Below are 11,177 nucleotides of genomic sequence, written 5' to 3'. Positions count from 1 at the left end.
GTTTCTAGTGGCATCCAAAATGGAAGACTTTTACCTCTTTTTTCCACATCCCCCACAGGAGGACAACAGCCACAGATCCACGTGTCTGGAGGTCACCAAGCAGCAAGTCTGCCTCCCATCCCTGCAGAGTCTCTCTGGCTACTCCTCATTAATACAATTCTACTATTTAATGGTTTTTCTCTTAGAAAAGCAGCATTCTTTTTTTCTTTTTTCTTTTTTTTTTTTTGTTTTAAACACTTTTTATAAAAACTAGCAGACAGGTTCAACAACAACAATACAAAAATGCAATTGCTTTTCAAGTGTGCAGCACATTTCCCACCCTGTGGGTCCAACGAGGACCCACATGGAGCTGGATGCAACACAGCCCCCTCCTGAACATGATCCCAGATCCCTGCCTCGGAGGAGTGAAGATGCATTTCAGACTATAGCAGCACATTCAAATGTATTTCTTATAACCTAGTCTGATGCCTAAGCTACCTATAAAAAAAAAACAAACAACAAACCATTGCCCAGGGAGCCAGGGAAGGGGACAAAGGGTGAAGGCACTTTTGGAAGGAGAGGAGACCAGCAGCCAGGCCCCACACCAAGGAACTGCAAAATCTTCCTCCCTCCCCATTTCCCAGCAGTTAACAATAAATTAAGCAGCCTCAGTGGGGCAGCAGAAAGCCAAGGGGGGGGAGAGGGGGGACTTGTTGGGGTTTGCACTGGGGGGAAACCTTCCCCTTGTGTGCCCTCATCTCACCCAGGAGGCTGCCCCCCCCCCCAAGGTAAGGATTCTTCTGCTGTCCACACAGATGGGGAGCACATCCCCACCTCGCCTAGAAAGCCCCAAACCCCACAAACCCCAAATCTAACAGCAACAAGGAACAAGCCACACGTTTCCCTTCCCAGCAGAAGCAGCCCTGGAGCAATCTGGCACCAAGCAATGGGAGCAGAGGGGCAACAAGCACCTGCCCCCTCCTCCCAGACACTCAGTTCTCTCTCCTGAGCCCCACAGCACCTCAGCCCAGGGAGGGAGGTTGAAGGGTTGGAAGGATTTTGGTTGCACAGACTCAATATCCATGATTGATGGCCCACGCGGGGCTGGAGCTCATCACAGCAACTCCCCCCACCTGAAGGAGGTGGAAGCCAGGCAGGCTACAAGGAACACAAACTTGAGAAATATTTTACAGCTTCATTTTGGGTCCTGCTCCCCCTCTCCCCAGCAATCCTTGTGCCCTGCCACCAGGAAAAGAGTCACCTCACCCCAGCCACCTGCAGCAGCCACCGCCAGCCCAGCTGCCCGCAGACGAGCCCGGATCCTGCTCCATGGAACAAATCCTCAGCAAGTGATGGATGGAAGGGGCAGCCAGATGGGTAGGTGGGATGCAGCAACGTGTAGGGTGTCCAGGGCGAGGTCCTGTGGTGCTGGGTGTCTCTGGGGAAGGGGCAGTGGGTCACAGGTTGATGTCTGTGACGTCTGTCGGGGTGCCCGTGGGCTGGCTGGCTGTGTATGCGGCAGTCTTGGCAGCGCTGTATTCCTGTTGGGTTTGGGATGCCTGTTTCAGCCCCTCAGCTAAGGCTGCTTCAATCTGCTCCTGACAGGCTTTCAGACAGTCCTGTGGGAGAGGCAGAGAGACAAGAGGCTTCAGTTCTCTGCTGCTCAGAGGTGGGAGCCTTATAAATAGATCTGAGCAGCTGCCGGGCTACGTTTCTGGCCCCGGGAGCATCTAAACCCAAGACAAAGAAGCCTTTCTCCAACCAGAGGCACCTCCAGCTTGGCTGTGCTTTGGCTTCCCATCCCTACAGAAGTCCCACGCTCTGGTTGTCTTCTCCCCACTTGACCACGTTCTTCAGGAATCGACATTGTGCCCCTCAGAGGGATGTGGTTTGTGATTTCAGCATCCCTGCACTCAGCTGCCACTGATGAGTGAGAGGGAGGAGCAGAGCAGCCCTGTGCAGGCTGGTACCAAACTTTACAACCAGATCTTCTCAGATCCATGAGCCCCACCTGCCTCCCACAGGTCCCACAACCTGGGTCACCCCAGAGCTCCCTTCACCCCCCCAGAGCTCTGCCTCCCCCTGTCCCTGCCCGTGTGGAAGCCCAGCCCAGGTGAAGCCCTGCAGGGTGATGCTCACCCCATCACTTTGGGGATCTCCAAGGCAGCTGGAAATGACCCCCCCAGCCCCAGCAGCCTCCCCAGCCCCGTGTTCCCTCCAACACTCCACACTGGGGTATCAGAATGATGCTGTGGCCACGTAGCCTCTCGCAAGGCTCGTACCCTCCTGCTCTCACACCCTGGGGACACGGGAGACCCACAGCTGGGGACACACCAGTCCCACCAACAAGGAGGCACAAGAATCACTCATAACAAAAGCAAACCCTTTGCTGTTTTCTCCCTGCACAAGCTGCCCTCAGAAGAGGGAACTTTGCCACCAGAGCACCATGGGGGACATCGTGTCCTGGCTGTCACTGAGGACAAGAGGTGGCATTTCACACCTTGGGGACGGAGCCGAGCTGGACGCTGTGCTGGCTGGATATTGTCACACCCCGAAATCTCTTACCAGGAATCCACCACTGGTTCTTAGAAACTGACAGAGGATGTGGGGAGCGAAAATAGCAACGCCCACCTCCCCTTCCCCACCCGCTTCCCGTCAGCACAGCCCCAACCCACAGCCCCAGGGCTCACTGCCTGCAGGGCCTCATCCTGTGGCCACTTTGGCAGGAATGCTAAAAGCCAGCTTGGCCACAGGCAGCCAGGCTGGCGAAGCCTCAGGGGCTACCTGGGAGGCAGCCCAGCTTGCCCCAGCCTGTGTGCCCCCAGCTCTGCAGGGCAGGGGTGTCCCCAGTGGGGTCGGTGCTGTTGAGTCAGGGATGAGGTCCTGAGCAGCTCCAAACTTCTCCCAAAGTGCTGCCACAGCCAGCAACAACCCAGCCTTGGCACAATGGCACAGCACCATTGTCCCACTGTGTCCTCACAACCCCAGCACTGCCTGGCTGAGCTTTGGCTGGAGGGGAGCAGAGCCAAAGGGGAAACTGAGTCACAGCCCAGGGCTACTGTGAGCCCAGGTTCAGGGAGAAGCATCAGCACCACAAACAGGGGAGGCTGAGGCTGGGTGCTTCCCCCAGGAGCCCTGCAGGGCTATGGACATTTGCCCAAGGGCTTCCTCCTGCTAGAGAAGGCAGCTGGGCTGAGAGCAGGAGGTGATGTCCCCTCTGGGCTGAGCAGGGAGGGGAAGCAGGGAGGGAAGAAGGGATGTGCTGGGCTCTATTTGGGCTCCCCTCCCTCTGGGCTGCCCTTCCTGCTTCCCACCTGCTCCCTCCAACCCAGAGCAGGTTTCAGGCTCTGCCCCATTCACTGCAGCAGCTTGAGAGCAGCTGGCTGCACTGAGTCACTCTTCAAAAAGGCTCCGGCTTACAAAAAAAAAAACAAAAAACAAAAAAACCCCAAAAATTAAAGCTGCACAAATAGATCAGGACACCCTCCTGCCCTGTCCCTCCTCTCCCAGCTCCCGTGCTGCTGTCAGGGGACTGTAACCAACCCCACAGCATCAGCTCTGGGGTAGAGGAAAAGATTAAAATGGGCCCCTGGCAGGAGAAAGGCTCCTGATTGCCTCCCTGCAGCAGCAGTGACCTGGAAAAGGGGAGCCTGAGAGGGTCCCTCTTTCCCATTCAAAGGGCAGTGGTGGGGGAAGGCACCCCCCCATCACCCCCCTGTCCCCAGCAAAGCCACAGTGCCAACGTCCCCAAAGGCTTTGTGTCCCCAACCCCCTTTCCCTCCCACCTGCAACCAGACACCAGTGGAGGTGAGCAGATGCTCAGCCTGGCTTCTCCCTCTGCCCCTTCCCACCTCGTCAACCCGATCCCAGCACCACCTGCCCACACAGGGATCAGACTTTCCCCTTTGTCCTGCTTTTCAAAGGCTCCCAAGCTCACCCTGCTCAGAGCCAACTGCAGCCATGGCACCCACCAAGGGTGCTGCCTTTAGAGAGGTGCTCCCTCATCTCAAGGTGCTCCTCAAACCAAGGTTGGCATCACTATAAGCAGCCAAATTTCCTCTTTCTCTGAGCAGCCTGAGGAAGGGTTTCCACCAGATCCAGCAGCAAAACCTCTTGGTTCTTTCCCCCCCACCCAAATACTCACCACCTCCGTGCCCGTGATGCTGGCCAGCAGCTCCGTGATGGCCTCCCCAGTGAAGTTGTTCACAGAGATGGTCAGGCCATGGATTGCTGCTCCAATACTGCCCGTGGCAATCATGGAGGGCGGGTACAAGGCAAAAGTGTAGTCTGGAGACAGGACAAGGACACAAGGGACAAAAAAGAAGTGGTTAGCAAGGATGCATGGGGGATGTTCTTGGGGCTGCAGCTTCCCTGGAAAATTCCAGAGGGTCTGGCAGAGGGGGCTCAGCAGCTTGGCAAGGAGAAATGGGGATGAAGCAACAGGAAAGAGGCTGAGATGAAAGCAGCAGCTTCCTGAGGCTGTTTCTCAGGGCTTGTCTCACCAAGAGATGTCCTGGAGATGACTCTGCTCTAGTGAGTGAGAGGCTGATAAAAGCTGCTTCCCACCCTTCCTTTACCCCCAGCACCCACCCTGCAGTGGCAAACTGTGGCTGTGGGCTGCTGCCATGGCAGCTTTTGTTTCTCCTAAAATGTTTCAGGAACTCCCTAGGAGCCCCCAGGACCATTATCCTGCTTTCTCAGAGACACAGAATGTATCTTTGAGTAGCAAAATACTCCAATTGGAATGAAGGCTGGCATTCAGCTCCCCAGAAAGCTGGCTGGGGACCAGCCCCAGGTTACTCAGAGCCTGACTCAAGCCCAGCCCACCCTTCCCAGCACCCTGGGGGGAGCAGGCACCCACCTGTGGCACACAGGGCAATAAAAGTCTGTGCATGCTTCTTCACCAGCTCCATCTTGTCCTGAGGCAGTGGGAGGTGATGGAGGATGTGAGCCAAGAAATCGTTTGCTATCACTGAGACCAGGTCCCACTTTAGCTTCTCCAGGACTAGAACCTCCCAATCCTGCAGAGCCAGACAGACAGTGGGTTATTCAGCAGGATTTGGCCAGACACTCACCAGATTCAGGGGCAGATAAAGGCAGTGCTTGGGGAAGGGACAGAAGAACAGCACAATCCATGAGACACAGAAAAAAAGAGGGAATGTCCCAGCTCTGTGACTATGGCACAAATCCAGCCTTGAGCTAGTGCAAAGCTGGGAGGAAAGAGGAGAAGAGGAAAGGATAAATCTGGTTTCTTCTCCCCAAGGTGCAGTGGGATTAACCTTCAACACTCCTCTGCTTTGTAAGGTTGGTGCTACAGCCCCCAGAGGAACCACCAGAGCAGTGGCACACTGTTCCCATATTGCTTCTCCGCTCCCAGAAGGACAGGGCCACATCCAGACAGCCCAACTCCTCTACAAGATCTCCAGATCTCTGCAAAGCTCAGAGGTTGAGGTCATCAGCCCCACAAGCCCAGGGAATGGCAACCCCACCAAGGAGGTCTCAGGTTGGCCAGGAGCATTTTGGCAGAACCTCACACACTCATCACACCTTCCGTGCCCAGAAAGCCTCCAGTGGTGCTCAGCAGAGCATCCCCAGCAGCTCCTCAGGGGGAAGAGGCACTAAATATCCACCTTACACCCACTGACACAGGAGTAACAGTGCACTGGTGCTTCCTAGGTGCTTCCCAGTGTCCCTGTCCCATGGTGTGGTGCCCTCTCCAACCACCCAATGGGGATTTCTGGAGCATCTTCCCCTGTGCAGGCTGGGGAACAGATGGTGGGAGAGCCAGGTGCCCCCTGTGGATTTCAGCTGAAACCCAGACTGCTCCTCTCATCTGTTCAGCCTCTCACAAGCTCTTCCAGCTCTGGGCATTGGTGCAAAGCACAGAGCAGCCACAGGCTTGGCTGAGCCATCACCCAGTAAAGTCCCAGTCTGACCAGGTGGGACCACCATGGTACCCAAAGCACCCACCCAGCAAAGTGTAAGAGAATCAGAGCCCTGGCACAGGATTTGGGAGCCCTGCACTCAGTTCCCCACTCTGCCATCAATGCCAAGGGCTCTGGGACTCAGCTGGAGTGGCAGCTGAATCAGAGGCCACACATGGACTGGTCTCACTGGGATGGGAAGCTCGGTGGGATGTCTGGGTACAACCACGACACTGAGAGCAGTGTCAGGAAAGCCAAGAGCAGCATTTTCCCAGGATCATTTCCCTTCCCATCCCAGCAGCCCATCTCCAGCTGCCTCAGCCTCCTCTGCTGGTCCCAATTCCCCCACGTCCTGAGCCCCAGTGAAGTTCTCCACCTCCCAGTTTCTCTCATTCATCAGCAGCAAACCTGGTTTGGGCAGCAGGGTCCAGGTATTGCCAGAAAGGCCACCAAAGATGTCCCCAGGTCCCTCTTCCCTGCAGAAAGAGACAGTGGCTGGGAAAGAAAAAGAGCCTGTGGGGGCTGAAACTCCAGATTTGGAGGAACAGACCTGAGCTGGGATTTGTATCAGGTATCTCCATTTCAGGGCCCAGTTCTACCCAGCAGAATATCTATTCTTTCTCCAGGCAGTTTAGGATTACAAGGTCAACGCTGCCCACAGGCTTGCCAAGGGGCTGCCTGAACAGATGGATTTGAAGAAGTGAGATTTTTTTTTTTTTGTCCTTAAAACCCTCTTTTTCCCCTTACATGATACCAGCTTTGAGTTGCTTAAATGAGCAGCATTGCTCAACCTGCTCCACAGCCCTCATGAACCCAAATGCACCATTTCCCAAGCAGAAGGCCAAGCTTGGCCAGTGCAGGCTCTCTGGCCTCCCCTATGGATGGTCAGCCCATCAGTCTTATATTTTACACCAAAATCACAGGAGAAAAGCAATAAGAAACCTGGCAGTGAGCTCCAGCTTTTGCAGACCCATGGAGAAGGTGAAAAGGAGGACCTGGAGATGGCTGCTCACAAAACAAACCCAAAAGGGATCCCTGCACTTGAGAGGGAAGCTCCTGAGCACAGAGGGGACAGCACAGCAGCTTAGCATCCCCTGGGCTCCTGGTCTTTTCTCCCAGAGCTGCAAGGTATCTCCTGGAAGTCACCAAAGTCACCACATCCCATCCACACCGGTGTGGCAGAGAGCCTGTCCCTCCTGAGACACCTTTTTGTCCTAAATAGAGCCAGGGTGCAAATCTGCCCTCACCTGGGGCAAGCTGGCTGCAGGGCTGGGAAGGGACAATCCTCTCTCTGCTCCCAGTGCACAGAAACAGCTCTTTTCCTGCATGCACACAGGTTCATCATCATCCTCTTAAAAACCTCCTTGTTACAGAGGGGCTGATCCCAAGCCCCAGCTGGCACTCAAGATGCCAACTGAAGTCGAGAGGCGCCAAGGGCTGTCACCAGCTCAGAGGATTTAGCTCAGGGAAACCTCTCTCCTGCCAAACCCCCCTGCTCCTTGCTTCTCTCCTGCTCACCCCCCCCCCCCCTCCTTGGGGACTTCCTGCTCTCGGGGCAGCATGTCAGAATCTCTGAATCACTTTATCTGGGGAAGAGGCAGAACAAAAGGTTGCAAGAGATAGGGGAGCAGGTTTGCACCACTCGGTGTAGCAAACATCCTTTTCCTGGCATTTTGTTTTGCACCTCCTTGAGTCAGGCTCTGGCTGGCTAATGAAGGAGGAAGAGAGTGGAAAATGTTCCTTTGTTTCTCCAGCTTCTGGAGCCCACCCTCCCCCTGGCTGCCAGAGATGCCCCCCGAGCATCCCAATATCCCCAGGTCCCCCCCTTCTGCAGGATCCCCTGGAGTGGAGCTCCCCACACTTGGACAGCAGCTAAAGGGGTGGAAATTGCAAAGCAGCTGAGCTTCCCCTCTGCAAGCTGCCTCCCCTGATTGCTCCTGGCTGCACCTCACAGAGAGAGAAAATGAAAAAGAAGGAAGGAAAGCAGCAACTCTTTCCCATTGCCTCCCCTGCTCTGCAAAGTCACCTCCTGTCACAGTGAAAGAACCTCAAGCCCCTGGTTGCTGCCTTTGTGTCACTAGGACAGACCCAAGCCCCACAAGCAGCAACTCTTTTACTCCATTTACAGCTCTGCAAACTCAGCCTGGGATGTGACAGCCACATGAGCTCCTCTCTGCTTCACTCTGTATAGACCTCTCTGGCAGGGCTGCCCCCAGCTCCTTCTGCAGCAGCCCCAGCCCCAGGAGAAAAGGAAATTACACTTGATTTTGCCATTTTACATTATCACCCCCATGAAGCAGGAGCAGGCTGCACCCTGTGGTGCTGTTGAGCTGACTCAAAAGGAGGGTGGGAAGAGGAGGTGATGTTGCTGCTGGCCAACCCCCTGCCCAGCAGCTGGGACACAGCTACAGAAATGAGCACCCCTGAAAGTCTGTTTGCAAATAGGAAATCTGGGGGCAAACGTTTGCTTCCATCCCCTGACCAGAGCTCAGGCCTGGGTGTCAAGGGTAAAGGTGTCAACTTCAAATGCAAAAACGGTCACAACTCCCCCACCCATGCAAGCAGCAGAAGGAGAAAGAAGTAAAACAAAAGGACATCTTCTGGGAAGCCAGTGCTTTATCACCAGTGATCAGCTGTTACCTCTTTCTCTTATTTTCACTTCTGCTGTCACCACCACTCCCTTCATTATCTACCCAGGGGTTCGATCCTGCTGACAGTCTGGGCTGGGAAATACCTGGCAGTTTGCAAAAATAACCTTAGGTCAAAGATTTCAGAGGCAAGAAAGTGTATTAGGAACAAACCTGGCAGAAGTACCACTGCTGTCCCTAACCTACAAGCAGCTGAACACCCTCCTTGTGCAGGCCAGAAGCACCTTCATTAAATAAAATAAAAGGCAGGTTAGATAATGGCCTTGAAGGAAATCCAACTTCCTCCAAATGGACAAGTCCCTCCTTGCATCATTTCCTTCTCCCTAGAATAACTTCATCAAGATCTTGTTTCAGATGTGGCCTTTCCAAGCAGCTGAGCTGGTGCCAAGCATCCCAAGAGGAGAAGGAAGCAAACCCACTGAGAAAGTGAGGCAGCTTCCTCTGAAAGGCCAGGGAGGACACACTGGAAGCTGGAATGGCCTTGGATCCATGAGAAGAGGTCAGGATGCACCATTGTCCAAACCTTGATGAAGAAGCTCCCCTTCCCCTCCCCACCCTCTTTCCATGGCAAGATTGTGAAAGAGAAGTAACAACACCACGATTAGCACAGAGGAGGAGAACAGCAACTCACCCTGGTTTTGTAATCAGGGTATTAACTCTTGTTGGGTCCCAGAGCAAAGACAAAGCCATCACCTATCTCCAGGTGTTATCTCCACTGCCTTTACAGCAGGGAGCAGTGGGAGACTGGAGCAGGATTAACCAGCCAGGGTTAAGCATCTCCTGAAACAAACCTCGTGGCAGGCAGGGAAAGCTGAACACCAGCTCACAGGTTCCACAGCATCTCCTGCCCAGACATCTGCAAATGCCTCAACACCTCTCCTGAAGCTTTGTGATTTCTTCTGCTCAGCCCTTTGGCTGACCCCAGTTCCCAGGAATAAAGCCCTGATCTGCTGAGATACTCATGGCCACATCCCCTTGGGAAAGAGATCTTATTTCCCTAAAAAAGCTTTGGCTATCCCAAGGAAAGACTTTTGCCCCCCAGAATGAAGCCATCCTTGTCCACCTCAACTGCATATTGATGCTGGAGCACAAGAATAAGAGAGAACCTTGCCAATCACCCATCTGTGCCTCCTCTTGCATTGAAACAATCCAGGATCCTGGATACAGGGAAGCAGGACTCCAGCACCAGGATCTGCACAATCAGAAGAGAGCAAGAGGAGGCAGAAACCACTTGCTCCTCCTTTATCTCCACCCAAGTCCTGCCAGGATGAGGGAGAAAGGAAGATGAGCACTGTGGTGCTGCCTGGCCACAACTTCCTGCTGATAAACCTCTGGGGGGAAGAAATAAAAAAAGACTGAGTGAGGAGGCATTGAGAGTGAAAGAAAACCTCCAGGGACATGCTCTGCCCACCTGCACACCTCCTAACTGTTCTCCTTTGGAAATGGTTCAAGATTCAACTGAAAAAACCCCAGCAAATCCTTACCAAATAAATCAGAATTAAATACAGCTGGGATCCAGGGGAGATTTGCACAAGGTGCCCACCAAGACCAGATCCTTGTAGCTCAAAGTCCACACTACAGAAATCTCTAGAACTTGTGTGATCTCCCCCAGTCTGCAGGGATGGTGGGAGAGGACTCCCTGCAAAGTCTGGATGACAAAGGGAGGTAGAGGTGAAGCATGGCACTGAGTTCACCTTCTTACAACCCATATTCCTGTTGGAGAGAGCTCAACCATCACCCTGAGGGGCCAGTCCTGGGAAGACCTCCCTGCAGAATCCATTGCTGTATTTGTCCCCTTTTTTAATGTCCCTTTTGGGGATGTCTCCAGCCAGCTGCCCAGCAAAGCTGCCATATTCTGCTCACTGGGGGCCTCTGGAGCAATTCCAGCATCTCTCCAGTTGGAGAGCAAAAGGGTCAGGATCCACAGCAAGGATGAAGTTTTACTGACAAAGCCTCAGCACACAGAGGTTCGTGGCAGCTCCCTGGAGCAGGATGTCAGCACAGCCTCCAGAAAAGCAACAAGCACTTGTGTTCCCTCTGTGTAATCCCATCCCTCACCTCTTCTCATGGGAATGAACCACATACTTTTGACCATGGGTGCTACTTAAGGTAAGAACCACCCACAGGTTACTACAGGGAGAGAGGTCTGAAGGTGAGGGGATTTTCCCCAGCCTGCACTGGCACTTGGAAAAACCAATGTTCACATCAGAGTTCCCCAGTTACCAGAACTGCCTTCCACTTCACACCTGAAAGTTTCGTGGGTTCACTCCTCACCCTGGGGCCAAATAACACTCAGATCATGTCACTCACCCCAGCTCAAAAGAAGACTTTTCATAAGGTGGTGACTAACACTGAGAAATTCTCATAGGCAGACTGTCTCCAGAGATGTTCAGTACTTGAAGCAAGGTGGCCATTTCCTCCTGGTCTACCAGAAAGGAAGCTCCCCAAGAAAAGGGGTTCTCCAATCTCCTCCTCCATTGGTGAAGCTGAACTCAAGAGCTGAGTTTTAACTTTTATCAGCCATGAAAATCCTTTGCCTTTCAAAGCACACACAGCTTCTGCCTGAGTGTACAACAGGAGAGGCAAAGCTGCCCTGCTTTAACTTGAGGATGAGGAGCAGGACCTG

At 53.7% G+C, this 11,177-nt stretch overlaps 1 protein-coding gene across 2 annotated transcripts in view; it reads right to left on the bottom strand.

Moving 5' to 3' along the window:
- Positions 1-223: 223 nt before the first annotated feature.
- Positions 224-11,177, bottom strand: part of CCND3 (cyclin D3) — a 41,853-nt gene continuing 30,899 nt past the window's right edge. For both annotated transcript variants that reach the window (XM_030465407.1, XM_008499423.2), the window contains exons 3-5: positions 4,841-5,000; positions 4,124-4,266; positions 224-1,598 (exon numbers count right to left, since the gene is read on the bottom strand). In XM_030465407.1, coding sequence (XP_030321267.1) covers positions 1,437-1,598; positions 4,124-4,266; positions 4,841-5,000 — 465 coding nt within the window. In that variant the 3' untranslated portion in view covers positions 224-1,436. The remainder of the gene's footprint in view (positions 1,599-4,123; positions 4,267-4,840; positions 5,001-11,177) is intronic.

This window comes from Calypte anna, chromosome 26 (assembly GCF_003957555.1).
Source record: "Calypte anna isolate BGI_N300 chromosome 26, bCalAnn1_v1.p, whole genome shotgun sequence".
Classification (NCBI taxonomy): Eukaryota; Metazoa; Chordata; class Aves; order Apodiformes; family Trochilidae; genus Calypte; species Calypte anna.
This window is presented reverse-complemented; position numbering and strand designations above follow the sequence as displayed.